Below are 16961 nucleotides of genomic sequence, written 5' to 3' on the forward strand. Positions count from 1 at the left end.
GAATCCAGCTCACAGCTCCGGCGTTGTCACCAGCTTGGCTGGCCGTTCACACTAATACAATTGGCAGTATTAGAGGGTGGGAGAAGCTGGCGGGGTGGGTCCGGGTCGTTGTAAAGAGCGACTCCTACAGTTCGGTCGGGGCGCCTGCTAAGCGCGGATAGGATCTAAGTGGGATAGTGTGATCCTTCCACACGCTACGGCCTCTCAGTGAAAGTCCGCGCTGCCAGGTGAAAAGAAGCGGTTGATTGGCTGGACGTGTGTCGGAGGAAGCACGTGGTAGCCTCCACTCTCCCAGACCGACTGTGGGGGGTAAGTGCGCAGCGACCAGGAAGGGGATTGGGAATTGGCACAACGACTAACATTGGGATGGGAGAAAATCAGAGGAAAAAGGAGGGGGAAAAAGATTAAAAAAAAAATAAAAATGACCTGGCCAATCAGAGACGCGGAAACAAAGTTCTGTTGTAGAAGGCATTCAGGCGGAGGGGATATATGCCTGCAAAATCGAAACAACATTAACTCATTCATTGCCAGAGGGCGCTGTTTACTGTTACTGTTGAAAGGCCAGCGCTTTAAAGTATAGGAATACGTGGCGGTGTTTGCAGGGATAAAACTATATTATATATTATAGCTATGGATATAATAATATTGCCCATTTGAAATCACCTATCTATCGTTCAATATGAGAAAAAGAAATAATTTTCTCATCCATACATTCCCGTTTTATACCGTGTTGAATATGACTATAGTTTTAGAATAATCCTGTCTAATCCCAGAAAACAACACTATGCAGCAATACGTGCAATTCACTAAAAACTTTGTAATTTCTCGCCTGTACACGCTACTATTTTGAAATCACATCTATATTATCGGTATTATGTTACATCATGAATGCATGATGAAATCGCAATGAAGGAATTATTGGATCAACGCAAGATTGATACCATATAGCCCAGGGGTGGCCATGCGGCTCTTTGCCCGTCAATGTGCGGCTCTTCCATCCATAAAAAAATTAAAAATATTTTATTTTTATATTTAAACTTTATTTTTAAACTTTATTTTGTTATGTCACTCATTGTTAGGGGGCACACTGAAATTATGGCAAGGGTTATTAGCCCCCTAACTTTTGATTGCAAAGTCTGACATTGACCCCCTTTTCAGGAGTTGACCTAGAGCCCACCAAGGTCATGCATATCAAGTTTGGTCAATGTCAGACCTTGCAATACACTGTAAGGCTCAAACCCTCCCCCACTTCCAGTGATGAAGCTAAGCTACGCTAACGGAGCGTCTATTCCCAAAGCTAAAATGCACGCACAGAGACAAAAAATGTATCTTCTTGTCTAACTCCAGGGAAGATGTTAAATAAGCTAATTTCCCAAAATGTTGGAGTTCCCCTTTAACACTTTCAGTGCCACTCACGAGATTTCTCGGTTTTTTTTATAGGTGGTTGCATGCCACTCACGAGATTTCTCGGATTTTTTTATTTTTTTTGCGATCTGAAAAATTATTGCATCACCCGAGCCTACCCGAGTATAGCCGAGGGGCGCCGGCGATCACTGTGGAAAAAAGCGCCCCCTGTCGTCTCCCAGATGACATAAGTGATTTTGGAATGGACTCAATGAAAATGAATGGGGAAAAAAATCCGGTACTCCACAGTTCACTGATCCAGCCGGGGTTACTAGAGTTCATTCTGGAGCCTCAGATCCCCGCGGATCATGGAGTTCTACTGTATCGCGTTGGATCCATACACGTATCGATTTTTTCGAATGGTGATCAGGAATTGGAATATAGTTGGATACCATCTGATGTCAGGTAAGGACTCTATGTTATCAGTGGTAGGATAATCAGAGTAAGTTTGATGAAGTTATAAGCTGTTTTGTGAAATGTCTTCTTTCGGTTTCACTGTAAAAGTCCGTGATGAAATCAACGGAGCGATTATCAGTGCGCGGCCGTAATGTGCGTGCGTGCACGTATAATATTGATCATCTATCGTTTATTTGAAAACGATTCATAAAAAGGCCGACGAATATCAACGTTGTGGAATATTCCACTAAAAGACGATTTTCATAGAATGCTCCAGAATGAGCTGTTTTTTATATCAAAACGGGGGCTTTTCTAACTGCTCTGAAACGGCAACGACGCGATAAAAAAACAATCTGCCTTCACAGCACTGACTGGAAAATAGTCTTTGATAATGCGATGGGCAGATTAGACACATAGCCATAATTTAAAACATAGATTAGGCGTGGCGGTTAGGTGGTCGAGCGGAGATTGCGTTCGTCACCAGCCCCGGAGCTGTGAGCTTGGTTCGCCTGTTCGAATCCAGCTCACAGCTCCGGGGTTGTCACCAGCTTGGCTGGCCGTCTGCACTGATACAATTGGCTGTATCAGAGGGTGGGAGAAGCTGGCGGGGTGGGTCCGGGTCGTTGTAAACAGCGACTCCTACAGTTCGGTCGGGGCGCCTGCTAAGCGCGGATTGGACGTGAGGGGGATAGTGTGGTCCTCCCACACGCTACGCCCTCTCAATGAGAATCCGCGCTGCCAGGTGAAAAGAAGCGGTGATTGGCTGGACGTGTGTCGGAGGAAGCACGTGGTGGCCTCCACTCTCCCAAATGATCTGACTGTGGGGGGTAAAGCGCAGCGACCAGGAAGGGACTGGGAATTGGCATACGACTAACATTGGGATGGGAGAAAATCGGAGGAAAATGGAGGGGGAAAAAGACCAAAAAAAAAAAAAAAAAAAAAAACATAGATTAGGCGATATTAACGTTAACATTGGCGCCGATGGTGGCATTCAAGCGGTAAAACGGAAAACCAGGCGTGGCGCTGAAAGTGTTAAGAGGTTAACCCTGTGAGGCCAGAGGGTGGGACATATAAACACATTTACTATCAAATAGCATTGTGAGGCTGAACAACAGGACCTATACATGTGCTTAACATTTTTTAAATAAACATTATTTTTTTAAATGGCTAAAAGTGATTTTGTAATTTTGCAGGCTCCCTGGGTGGATAATGAATTAAAATATCGGAAAAAAAGGAAAAAGGACCCAGAAATGACTTAATGGTTGACTTGACATGTACTATAAATGTCATTTTTCAGTCTCTAGCATTGTATTATAGTAATAGGAGTTCGTATCAATGTGTTTTAGTGTCTAAATACTAGACACTAATTCAGCTCAGCCCCTTTCCTCCTCCAGTAAATCAGGCCATTTTGATTTGAATGTCTCTCTCTCTCTCTCTCTCTCTCTCTCTCTCTCTCTCTCTCTCTCTCTCTCTCTCTCTCTCTCTCTCTCTCTCTCTCTCTCTCTCTCTCTCTCTCTCTCCCTCTCTCCCTCTCTCTCTCTCTCTCTCTCTCTCCCTCTCTCCCCCTCTCTCTCTCTCCCCCTCTCTCTCTCTCCCCCTCTCCCCCTCTCCCCCTCTCCCTCTCTCTCTCTCTCTCTGGACTGACTGTCACTCAAAGTGCTTATGGGCGGAGCCAGGCCATAACGCTGGGTGGTCGAAAGACATATTCCACGCTGTTCTGATGGTGGGCGATGACTGCAATAGGCTCGGATTACATGCCTGACAAGTAAAATGTGTCCCATGCGTTTCATTCAGTCCAATCCAATGGGGTGCAGTACCATCCGAGAGACAATAGGGTGCGGTATTTTCCCAATTCGAGCTCAGAGAGAGTACCAGTGGTAACGTGAGGCTAGATTGATGAAATATGAATGGAAATCGCTAATAAAAAAAAATAACGATTAAAAAACAGCATATCTCGTTTCTGGCACTCAACGGTTGGCATGAAATAACGAATTATGCCGTGGCTGGCACTCAAAGTGTTAACACATTGACTGCCAGACCCGAGATTTCTCGGGTTTTGATCGTTTATTTTATTTGATTTTTTTGTATTCATTATTCATCCACGGACCTCTGTATTACCATAGGAAATCATTCTGAAATCCCAAAAGTGCAATACCGGCCGCATCCTGCTAGGTGGCAGTATCGCCCACCCTTTGAAACCTTATTTCGTGTGACATCATAAGTTCATAACCCCTCCGGGCAGAATTTAGACGGAGCCAAGTAAATCGCTTCATCCGACCATTTCGAAATGCATCTAGCACACTCGATGCATAAGTTATGCCAAATTATGTCCAGGACCAGATGGACATCAATACTGGAAATCGCGATCAGACAATTGGAATATTATTTTTGGAATAACCCAGATCAAAGGTAAGGACTATATGACATCAATTTCACCTTGATCCTACAATGTTTTCATATAGATCCGGCCGATCAACGTATGTAGTATTCAAAACGAATGCCATTACTGGCGATCAAAGTATCAAAAAACAACCCCTCCCCCCCTCCCTTTCATGCATTCATGATGAAACATAATACCTATTATATACCTTTGAATTGGAAATAGTAGCGTGTACAGGCGAGCAACACCAACGCTATTAGCAGAATTCACTCAGAATTCACTCAATTCACTCACTTAGCACTCCAAGTCTTTCAAATTGGTAATGGCGCCTTCTTCTATGGTTTTCAGGGAAAGCTTGCTGCCACCACTGGTCGCCAATAAAACACATTACTATCACTGTTAACCTGTCAGGTCATGGTGCTGATCTTATTTATGACCAGTGGTGGCAGCACTAAACGTTCATTGACTGGAGGATTTGAAAGGAGACTTCGGAGAGAGAAAAGGGTGATTTTATACTGTATTTCAGCAGCAGCTTGTGTTTTCACCCCACGATTCATATTTTAATAATAATTAGTTTTGACTTAACCCTCAGAATCCGGTTCATTATAGAGCTTTGTATACAAAGCTTGAAATGAGACATTACTATATCAGGTAGGGGTGTAACGGTACACAAAAACCACGGTACAGTACGTACCTCGGTTTAAGTCAAGGTTCGGTACGGGTTTTCGGTACAGTTGGGGAAAGTTTGGCTTTCCATGTTCCACTCAGGGGTGATGTAGTGTGCAGTAACGAATTGAAATTAATAATCAACTTGTAATTTTTTTTTTAATAATTATAATTATATTAGATTGTGAAAAAAACAGCCCCTGGTAGGTGGTCGTTAGTGGTTAACATACCGTTGTATTCATTCGGTACACTACACACTGAAACGCTTCGGTACGGATACGCATACCTTTACACCCCTAATATCAGGGCAATATGAGGGATGCGTTTGATTTGCTTCTTGAGTCATATTGAGCCTGTGATGGGGATCAGACACCTTATTGACAATATTCACACAGCGGCCATTTTGCTCGTATTATTCAGTCATTGGAAAGGAATCCCAACCTTAACATAAGAGCAAAATGGCCACTGTGTGAATTATGGTCAATTACAGAATTAATAGGGAGCTCCTAGGTGGCAGTGCACACATGAGAACTGCCGCTAAACATATTGCACAAAGACTGTCTGCAGGGTATCTGCAGGTTTAGCCCAGTCAGATTTAAGGCTTTTTAAGACTTTTTAATGCCACTCAGAATTAAATTTAATACCAATTTCACGATAACAAAATGGCAAAAATCATGGGTACTCTCAGTACACTCATTCAAGGGTACTACGACTATGCCTGCACCTCATGGTACCAAAGCACCTCAAAGGCACTAAAAACAAGATTACAAACATCACAAAACAAACTGGTCAGACTACTGCTTAACCTCACTCCTAAAACCCACTTTACCCCTGCCCACATTCAAAACCGCTCTTAAAGAGCACCTACGGGGGGTGCTCCAGTAGCACACCATGTTACCGCGCTGCGTCGCGGGACTCCGTGCTGCGTCACGGATCTGGTTGACTCCGAGTTCGATTCCCGGACTCGCCGTCATTTGCCGAATGTCTCCCCCTGCTCTCTCTCCCGTTTCACCCTACAACTGTCGGTCATGCTTGACCAGAATAGCGATAAACGCTAAAAAATAAAGTAAAAAAAAAAAAAAAGAGCACCTACGGGAGGCTGCAATTCGAAACTGGCCACCGTAAATGTCCAACCCCCCCCCCCCCCTCCTCCTAATGTACAGTCTCATCCCCATCATATATATATAATATGTTCTGTTATGATCTCTGGGTAACAGAACAGTACTATGTCATGTATGTTTTTACTGTATTTATTTCTGTATATTTTATTTCATTTTTATTCTATTTTACTCTACTCTTATCCTAGGCAACTTGATTGATTTGTGTTATTATTCTAATTCGTGACCTGTCCTGTCTAAATGTTTAAATGTTGAGCGATTTGCAGTGTCAAATTTCCCACGGGATAATAAAAGTATTTCTATTCTATCTATTCTATGTTGTGTATGTCAATATGAATTGAAAATGGGGGACCCTGATGTAAACAAGACAAACGTCTTTCTCTGGTCTGCATCCCCTTATTATTGTGTGTATTGAGCTGTACTGTATTGTACACATTCTGCAATCTGTTAAATAAAGTTTTCATTCATCCAGTTGTTTTGTTTTTGTGGTTTGGTTGAATGAATACTTTATTTAACAGATTTCAGAATGGGTACAATACAGTACAGCTCAATACACACAATAATAAGGGGATGCAGACCAGAGAAAGACGTTTGTCTTGTTTACATCAGGGTCCCCCATTTTCAATTCATAGTGACATTTATGACATGCACAACATACATGACATTTATGGCATAGGGATATACATGACATACAGGTATATATTACCGTTACATTTGTGACATACATGATATGCAAATATACAGTACTGTTACGCATAGATCCTAACAGAGTCAGGGAACATCGCTTGAAACACCTCTCCTAGTCCCTCATTTCCATTGTAGGACTGATGCTTTGCGACCGTATTTAGAACCCACAGTACCTCAGCTTCAAGGGTTGGCGTGGAGCCGAACGTTACCCGGACAGGTGCAGATGTAATTGGTGGTAGACCTACCTGTCCCTGAGCAGTTGATGTGGACGGCGTCGAAAAGAAATTTGATATTGAAGTTGTCTGCAGGCGGGTTTTTGCAGATGTAACATGCTTAGCGCTGTGCATGTGTGACTCGACTGCTTTTATTCCCATCGTTCCCAGTTTAAAATCCTTTTTGCGGAGTTTGCAGCGGGCCTCGTACTTTCACTGGGACCAACCACGGTGCAAACAGAGGGTTTTCGAGCCAGTTCTCATTAAATTTGCACTTTCCCATGTTAAATTAACGAGTGCAAATAAATACAAATCAATTAAACGAAACTAAACGTCAGCGTTATCGCTACGGCTTGAATAACGTGTTACCTATGCTCCGGTGTTCTGAAATAGCTCCCGACGGCGACACACATTAAGGACCATAAATTGGTTCCGCCCCACTGCGTACCGTTTGCGTGAAAGAGAAAAAAAAGCCTGACTTTATCTCCCGTTAATAATAGTTAACCCCCAGATTTCACAATGAAACATAAGATGACATGGCATGTTTTTAAGACCTCCGAAAGTCGGATTTAAGACATTTTAAGACAAATTAAGGCCTTAATAGTTGATAGTTGAATTTAAGACTTTTTAAGACTTTTTAAGGTCCCGCGGACACCCTGTGTCTGACTCAAATGGTGTCATGCTACAGTATGAGTAACAGGATATATCACAAGCCTCTTCCCACCTCTATACTTGGTACACACTCACAGCCTCTCGACAGGAACATATACTCACGTTCTGCGTGAAAACATCCGTCTGTCCAACATCAAGCATGGTCTCCAGCTCCTCGTGTGTCACATTGGTGCCGGCTAAAAGAGGAAACATCATTACACAGCTGTTGGGACACTGAATGAGATTGTTATATCATTGTTGTTGGACTAAAACCTTGTATTTACAGTTTTGTTGATTTAATTAATTAATAAATTAAAAATTAAAAAAGTATTATAATAATAATAACAATAATATTGAGAGTTTACATGGTTTTTCTATGTTGGGAGCCAAGGGCCCATGAAACCCATTCAAACCCCAAATTGAAACTTTAAAACTGAAGATTAGGTTGATTTTATTCATTCTGAAATGCAGGATTTTCACCTGATAGCAGTGATGTAAAGAAAAGAGAGATTAAAAAAAAAAAAAAAAAAAAAAAAAAATCCTAATATTTCCATTAAATATTGACATACAGTATCTACTGGAGTCAAGCATATATCTAGATATAAACCGATAAACAAGGAGTATTGTTGTAAAGATGTCATGTGGTCTAGTTTTGTGCTGAGAAGACAAAATCACAGCTCCGTGAAATGATGCAGATTAAAGAAAATAGCAATACCTTGTCTTATAGGAACGGCTACCTTACCTTTCATTGAGCTGTAATTAACAACACAAGGATTCAATGTCCCAGATGACTTCACTGGAGGCCATATTCAAACTAATTTACTCTCAATAATTGTTAAACTAAATGAATGTGTGCAAAACTGTTTAGAGTTTTTGGATGTGTGTGTGTGTGTGTGTGCGTGTGTGTGTGAAATTACGTGCAAAATAAATCAGCATAGTTTTTTGGTGAAGCGCTCCCTTAACCCTTTGGTTGCCGTTCACATAGATTTACGTTTCTGTGGCCCAGCGGTTGAGTGCCGGAAACGCAGATCTACGTTTTTGTCTCGGTTTTCCTTTTACTCGCCATTGCCATTCATAATCCATCGAGGCACCTTGTGCATGCTGTACTGAATGTGTCTGAGATCGCAGACGGTGAATACCGCCGCCTAACGCCTTGCGGCCGGTATTGCACTCCATTTGGAACTATGTAGTTTGTTTTCTCTACCGAGCTGCGGCATGGGGGCGGGCTCTAAAGACTCCGGCAAGACAAATAGTCACCACGGTTGCCTCGACGAGTTCACCCGCCCGCCTGTCCATGTGCATGCTGGATAACGTGGGACAGACTACCGCGACCAGTATTTGGAATGGCGATCAGATAATTGGATTATTCTTTTTGCAGTACACCAGATACAAGGTAAGGACTATATATTACCAATCTTGCGTTGATCCGATATTCTTTTGCCCGCGATCGCTCTGTGTCTGTGTCTGTTTGTGTTAGGGATGGGTACCGTTCACATTTAAACCGATACGGTACCGGTACCTGTGAATCGATACTGGTACCCAACGGTAGCTTTTTTTCGGTAATTTAGTCTCTAAAAATGTACCGTAATCACAATCTGTAATCTCAGTTCTCAAAAAATAATCCAAACTTCAAATAACCACACTTTCGACCGTTTTCGGCTTGCCATTGCCCCGACTGCTTTGTTGTTGAATCAAGTCAAATCCTAGGTAAGCGTATATTGTGCGTGTGAACGTTGATGTGAAAACAATAAGTAAAAAAAATATATTATAAAAAGTATAAAGAATTATTATTATAATTTTTTTTACAGTACCGAAATCTGGCACCGACGGATCTCACGTGAATCGGTACTCGGTAGTACCGACGTGATTCTGTAGGTACCTTTAAAAGTACCTAATTCAGTACCCATCCCTAGTGTGTGTGTGTGTGGCGTTGGTCACATCACGGCACGGAGGTGCGCCCCGCTCCAACCCCCCTTTCATGCGTGCATGATGAAAGATAATACCGATAATCTAGCATTGATTTCAGATTGATTGTTGATCCAAGCGAGGAATGGCAACGTGTTTATTGAATTACACAAAAATGCTGTTTTCGCGTCTTTTTCTGAGATTACTCAGAATCACTCAAACTATACTCATATTCACCACGGTATAAAACGGAAATGTATAGATGAAAATATTATCTGTTTTTTGCACGTTGACCGGAAGAAACCCACTGGCAATCGACAGCGTTATTAGATCCATAGCTATAATATAAAATATAGGTTTAGCTCTACAAACAAGGTGAGCGCTTACATGGGGTTAATGGGCAGCAAGGCCTATGCACTTCGCGGAAGGGGCGTGGCACCCAATGTGTTAACCACTCCCACCACCTATGGGGAAATGTAAAGTCCTCCCCGGCTGTGGGATCTAGACACTGCCCTCCAGTGTACTTACTGATTTTGAGTTGCCGCTGTATCCTCTCCACATTGCGGTCTCTGTACTGAGCCTGGATAGTATTACAGTGACCCATCAACTCTACAAACTCCCTGGACAGGACGCCGTGCTGAAGACAGACGAGGAACAGAGGACATTTTAGAGATTCATCTGTACAGACCTCTCATAATTAACAAATGGAGTTTGTATTGCGTCTCTGGGCGCAATACTCCTAAATAGTTAGGATGGGTTAAATGCAGAGGACAAATTGGCAACTAAAGATATTCTAATTAGACAAAAGATTTCTTTTATCAATTTATTTTAGTCAATTTACACAAAGCAATTGAAAATGTGTGTTTCTGCCCTCCTAGTTACACATACACAATGCAAAATACAAACGCAAACAAAGGCTCCTCTACAACAAACCGAAACAACCCAAAAGAGGTTTTCACTCTAGGATCGATTTGAGAGAAATTTTGACGAGAGACGACTGAAACACAATCTTCAAAATGTATTATGAATATGCAAATATGTGGGTTTGTTTACATTTGCGTCATCAGATGAGTTGGGTGTAAAATCCCATCTGTATTTCAATTTGAGATGGGATACCAAACGTGTGACTTATATAGCGGTTAGTTCAGCCCTGGCATTGTGACTGGCTGAGATGAGTTCCGATGTCTGCCAAGATCTCATGAACCCTTGTAACCAGAGTAATCCTTCTTCCCCAAACAGTCACTCTGTGCTTAGTTCATTCCGCTCTACGCACCAATCACGGCGATATAAATGAACTGGTAACCTAGCAACACTTTTTTCTTTTACTTACGTTTTTATTTTCATTTTTTTTCAACAATATACATAGACAACATTCATAGACAATACATTTCAACATATCAACAGTACATAAATATAAAACAAATAGACAAAAATGAGAAAAGAAAAGGTGTGGCATGGGTCCTTCGGTCCATTCTATATTTGCATTATTTATTTACATTCTCATTCATTTCCTTGTATCCTTTTCAATCCTCTGTGATGTCGTTACTTCCCCTCCTGTATTCTTCCCACTTTCCATTCATACTTTTCTTCTTGCAGCCTCAGCAGATGTGTGATTCTCTCCATTTCCTGTATCCCCTCTACCAACTCTATCCATTGATCCTTCGTCGGCACTTCTACCTTGTACCACAGTTTAGTTAAAGCTTTTTTGGCTGCCACTATCAATATCTTAATCAAGTATTTGTCTTCCCCTTGGATTCCTTCTTGTGATAGATTCCCCAAATACAACACTTGGCCTCCCTGGGGTATTTTGTATCCTATTATTTCATTTATTATCCCTCCTATCTCTTCCCAGTAGTGCCTTATCTTCTGACATCCCCAGAATATGTTGTGTATGGTTCGCCCCTTCCTGTCCACACTCACTCCAACATGTTTTCTTTGCTGGTGTGTAATTGCCCTGTATTTCTGGTGTTATAAAGTATCTAATTATGTTTTTCCACCCAAACTCCCTCCATATCCTTGATCCTGTGGTTGTTTGTTGCGTCTTACATGTGTCATACCATTCCTCCTCTGTTATCTCTATTTCCAACTCTTTCTCCCACTTTTCTTTTACATACAATGTTGTATTTCCCTTACTGTCCATTATTGCCTGATATAGTGCTGATATCACCCTTCCCTTCCGTCCTTCGTATGACTTTACCACTATCTTAATTACTCCATTCTGTTCTTTGTCTCTGTCTTGCTTTATTTCCTTGTTATAGTAGTCCCTAATCTGTAAATATCTAAAGTGGTCCCTATTCTCTAGTCCGTATCTTTCTTTCAAGTTTTGTAGAGTCTGCATCTCCCCTCCTTCTGTCATTGTGCACATTGCTGTTATGCAACACCTTTTTTCACTGCAAAATTTGCACTGTGCCAACATCTCGTCCGGTGTACTTTTACACAGCTTGTTTTTCATTGTACAACATTTAGTTCCAGACGCGCACTGTGAGTGGAGAAGAGACATAAGATGAGCGCTTATAGATTGATTAACAAATAAAGGCTCTACCTGTGTTCGTTGCATCCTCAGGTTTATAGGCACGTATTTCCCATCGTCATCTCCCTTCTTGGGTTCAATGGCTGCAAAAAAAGAAAAAATATATTAAAAATTCAATTAAATTAAAATCTCCATGACTGATTGACAGCTAACACTAAATGATGACAATGGAACAAGGTCAACCCGCTCAGTCATTTAGAAAACAAATATCTCCTTTTTTACTACACTCTTTTAATCTGGTATATTGTATGTTGCAACTATGTGTTAGATGTGCTATATTAATGAAGTCTGATTTGCTTTGAGAATAGAATAGAATACTCTTCAGTTTCTTCTGGATGTGGCATGCCATGGTCTTGATCTCCTCTCTGAGAGTCTGGAGCTCTTTCTTCATACCTGAATCAGGGGGGGAAACATGTTATAAAACATACACCACTAATAGATTTCTCAAATAATATCTGTGCTGGAGGGAAAATCAGAGGTAGCACTTCATATTACGGTACACAAATTACAAAGTAATGAGAGGTAATTATTTGTAATGGACATTTTTACCTGAGCAGGCACTCGTCCATTATTACAAATAATTACTTGTCATTACCAGATCTTACCAGGTAATTACTGGTTATTTATTATTATTATTACACAGTAAAATACCTGCAGTTTGTGTACCATAATATGAATTTCTCTTACATACGTATTAGGGCTGTTTTTAATATCGAACTATCGTTCACTTCAAACCTGGAAACATTTTCATTGATAAAACTAACAATGTGATCAAATTCAAAATGTATATTAATTAATTAATTAATTAATATTCAGGCCCCAAAACTAAATAAACTGTTGTGGCTCTCGCTGCATGTCTGCTCCTCTCCATTTCTCCTTTCTGCTTAATTGACTGCTGAGCACAGCAGCGGAGGGAATTGTGGACTGGGGCTGTGCAAGTTCATCCAAGCTGATCAAATCATACGGGCACAAAACTCACTACAGGAGCTATATTCACCATTATGAATAAAAGGATGTCTGTCATCTTCTCAATCATGACATTCTTTCGCCAGATATGAGTGAGTTCTATAGACTGTAAAAATAAAAATGTGTGTTCATTATCTCTCTCAGAGAGACAGAGAGAGAGAGAGAGAGAGAGAGAGAGAGAGAGAGAGAGAGTTTTGGGAGTGCTTGCGATTATGAAAAGGTACGGGCTGTGGGGGAGGTTATAGAGGATTTGATTACATACAAGTTCAAATTAATTCTCTTTTGCTTTGGATTGGTTCGGACTTGATTTGAGGAAAAAGTAACTATATTTATTTTTGTAGATAACTACAGACGTCTTAAGTACATACATATGAATCCCTGTGCCAGAATTTGTGTTTCTACCTCTTTTCAATCTTTTATTTCATTACACTATACATAATATAGTATAGCATATATAAAATTAAATTAAAACGTTATCTGTATCCTTATATATATTTTTCTTTCCATGTTCATATTTGCTATAAGATTAGGTTTCTTTGACCTCTTATCGTGAGTAAATACTCACCGTCTTCTGGTAGGGCCACGCCCAGCACAGTTTTCTGTTTGTTTTCAAGCTCAGAGACCTTTCTTTTGAGAGTCCCCAGTCCCTCATGAATATCGTGCACCTAATGACACACACACACACACACACACACACACACACACACACACACATTTAAAGTACCATATTGGTATATAAGAGGATGCTTTGTTTGTTTCCCGAAATTACACCTGCCTCCCAGTTGATCCCGATATTCACCTGCTCTCTCAAATAGTCTGATTTGCTGGGGTTCTCCTTCCCATGTGAACTGCACTGTTATGTCTGTCAGGCCTCTCCTTTTTGGGTGAGCTGACCTGGGCCCTATTCCCCGTACCTGGTTCAACTAAGTCGATCAAAAGTCCCATTAGCCAGATTCAATTAACCTGATGTTTGAATCCAGGCTTTCCATGTTCCTCGAACGCTGATTCAGTCTCAGTTCATTCGAACCAGACTTGATACTCAGGAAAATTGCGCACGGCCGCCTCACCTGAAAAGACAGCAGGTGTTGATTGCATAAATCCTGATTTTCTAACGGCATTGATTGATTGATTGAAAACTTTATTAACAGATTGCAAAATGGGTACAATACAGTACGTCTCAATAGCCTCGCCGACAAGTTAAATGCATAATCTATAAGCTAATTTTAAATCCCTCATTACCCCAATCAACCAGATTATATTTCTTTAAATGTGCCTGCTGGCAGTAGGCTTAATGGAATGAATAATCGAATGAGATCTTGCTAGCGAAAATAATTAGTTGAACTCTTTCAGAATAAGTAGATCGGCTGGGTGGCGCAGCGGTCTAAGCGCTCGTCACCAACGCAAGAGACACCGGTATCGAATCCGGCTGTCAGCGTTGCCTCCGGCTTGGCCGACCGTCATACTGGCTCAATTGGCAGAGTCAGCGGGAGGGAAGCCGGTGGGGTGGTATTCTGGTCGTTGTAAACAGCGACTCCTACAGGTCGGTCAGGGCGCCTGCACAGTAGGGCTGCACGATTTTGGGAAATAATCGAAATCGCGATTTTTCTTGACAGATATTGCGATTGCGATTACATTTGCGATTATAATTATAATTTTTTTGAAGCAGCCCCACAGAGGTTTATTGTAAAATGCGGCTTGCATCTGGCCTACGCGGTGGGTCTTTTCGGGACACCGAGCCTGAAAATGTTTCTTTTTACCTGGGAATCGATACCGGTACCCAACGGTACCTTTTTTTCTGTACTTTACTCTCCCTCTCTGAAGTCTAAACTTCACAACACACAATTTAAAACCCCTTACCTCCCTCTCCCAAACCGATGGACTTCCTGGTTAAATAAATTTAAAAAAAGAAAATTGCGATTTTCTTTTTTGCGATTTGCTAATTGCATCATTCCAAATCGCGATTTCTATTTAAAATCGATTAATCGTTCAGCCCTACTGCACAGCAAAGAAGGGATATGGTGAAGGTAGTGTGACCTCCCACGCGTTACACTTCACCAATGAGAGTCCACGCTGGCAGGTGAAAAGAGGTTGCTGGCTGTCTCCTATGTGACGGAGGAAGCATCCGATAAGACTTCAGGACCCCCTAGACGACCAGTGGGGGGCACATGCGAGCAACAACCAGGAAGGGGAGGGGGGAATTGGCATAACGACTAAATTGGGATGGGAGAAAATCAGAGAAAAACAGGAGGAGAAAAAGTGGATAAAAAAATAAAGAATAAGTAGATAAAAACAAGCCCAAAGAGTATCTAATTGATACGAATTAATAGATACTTATGAGGATATATGTACTGTATGTGCTTAGGTATCATGTACTATATAAATACATGGTTCCCAAAGTTTTCAAGGGGCGACCCTCAAAATAACGTGTCAGGGAGGCTTGGAGGCTTGCAGTTTCACTATTAACCCTTTATCTGCCGGAGCTTATTCTCATCCTTGTAGCCTCTCTGCCAGCACTATTTGTCTATGGAGATGTTCACCTTCTTTGCAGGGCTATAACTTTTTAAATTGTATTGCTAAATTGACATTACTATGGCCCATTCAACATCAATTACCGGTATCTATCGTTCAGGATGTAGGAACGTTTTACTTTTTCATTCACACATTCATACAAAAATACGGTCTAGAGTATAAATATGTCTTTATCGTTTTCTGCAGTATTTCATAGAACGTGAGTTATAGCCATAAATGCATATATTAGATCATCAAATGCAGTTTGATTGTCGTTTATAATTCCGTGGCCGACGTTAAATCATTCATGTCCTATGGGTGATATATAGATCAGAGCAGTTTGTATCGAAAATGGTAAACAAACAGGCTGAAACTCACCCCAGTCTCCTCGTAGCGTTGGGTGATGAGTGTGGAGCAAAAAGATCGCTATTATGGGATGTTGATCTAGGTGAACCATTTCCGGGTTGTATATTACTAATACACGTCCAATCATAGGCCTGCCACGATAACACATTTTGCTGGGCGATTAATTGCCCCCGAAAATATCGCGATAAGCGATATTATTGCGACCGGTTAGAGAATTTTTTTGAGAAATTTATTTCCCAAAACTTTTATTTTGAAGCCCACCGCTCCGTCTTTTCCGGTGTTTAAGACTTTTATTTTGAAGCCCACCGACCGGACCGGAAGTATTGTTGTGATTATCCTAGCCGACAACTTGTCTCGTCCGGTTGTGTTTTTTAGTTTTAACGTTAGCTACTAACGTTAGATGCAGCTACTACATGCAATCAACGATGAGGAGGAAGCGTCAAAGCAGTATATAATAGAATAGCTGTGGTGCGTAGGCACTGCAGCACGACTCGAAAACGACCTGTTATAATAAATTAATTCATGTTTAACTTGTCCCCGTCTCCAGTCCTTTGACTAGCCCCACCCGTTCATTGTAAACAATGATGCATGTAATTGTATTAACGTTATTCTGTGTTATTCTAACGTTACACTACAAATAACGCTACTTGGTTAAAAGGAGCAACACTATTGAGAAATGTAGTTAAGCTATATGTGGCGTTGCTATAGGCGAGCTCCCGTGCTGTGCTCTGTAGTAAGGCCAGCGGCCCGCCTCCCAACACGGACAGTGACTGACAAGGGGCACTGGTTCCGCCTCATTAAAACAAACGCGCAAATAGCAATTAATCGCGCCTGTAACTGAGGGGTACAATTCCCTGACTGTATTGTTAGATATGATATTTAATACCACTACCTCATGTACTTTAACTTCTGGCCACCCAGTACAAGATATAAGTATGATGAACACTTTCCCACCTGATGAAACGAATCCACACAAATGTACCAAATCGAAGGTTTAATACAGCAAAGGGTGTATACAACGATCACTTAATTACATTTATGATTTGAAATATGGAATATGCACTTTTATGGCAAATGAGTATTCGTAGGTAAATCAACATTGAATGTCCAATCTCTGGTTGCGCAGGGAGTAAGTATACAACCTGGAATATTTAGGAAACGATAGCGATGGT

At 41.3% G+C, this 16961-nt stretch overlaps 1 protein-coding gene across 2 annotated transcripts in view; it reads right to left on the reverse strand.

Moving 5' to 3' along the window:
- Nucleotides 1–16961, reverse strand: part of stx4 (syntaxin 4) — a 43999-nt gene that overhangs the window by 12258 nt on the left and 14780 nt on the right. For both annotated transcript variants that reach the window (XM_084323908.1, XM_084323907.1), the window contains exons 3-7: nucleotides 13481–13580; nucleotides 12268–12342; nucleotides 11962–12032; nucleotides 9948–10056; nucleotides 7638–7711 (exon numbers count right to left, since the gene is read on the reverse strand). In XM_084323908.1, the coding sequence (XP_084180034.1) occupies nucleotides 7638–7711; nucleotides 9948–10056; nucleotides 11962–12032; nucleotides 12268–12342; nucleotides 13481–13580 (429 nt within the window). The remainder of the gene's footprint in view (nucleotides 1–7637; nucleotides 7712–9947; nucleotides 10057–11961; nucleotides 12033–12267; nucleotides 12343–13480; nucleotides 13581–16961) is intronic.

The sequence above is a fragment of the Notolepis coatsorum genome (genome assembly GCF_963971535.1).
Source record: "Notolepis coatsorum genome assembly, chromosome: 10".
Lineage (NCBI taxonomy): Eukaryota > Metazoa > Chordata > Actinopteri > Aulopiformes > Paralepididae > Notolepis > Notolepis coatsorum.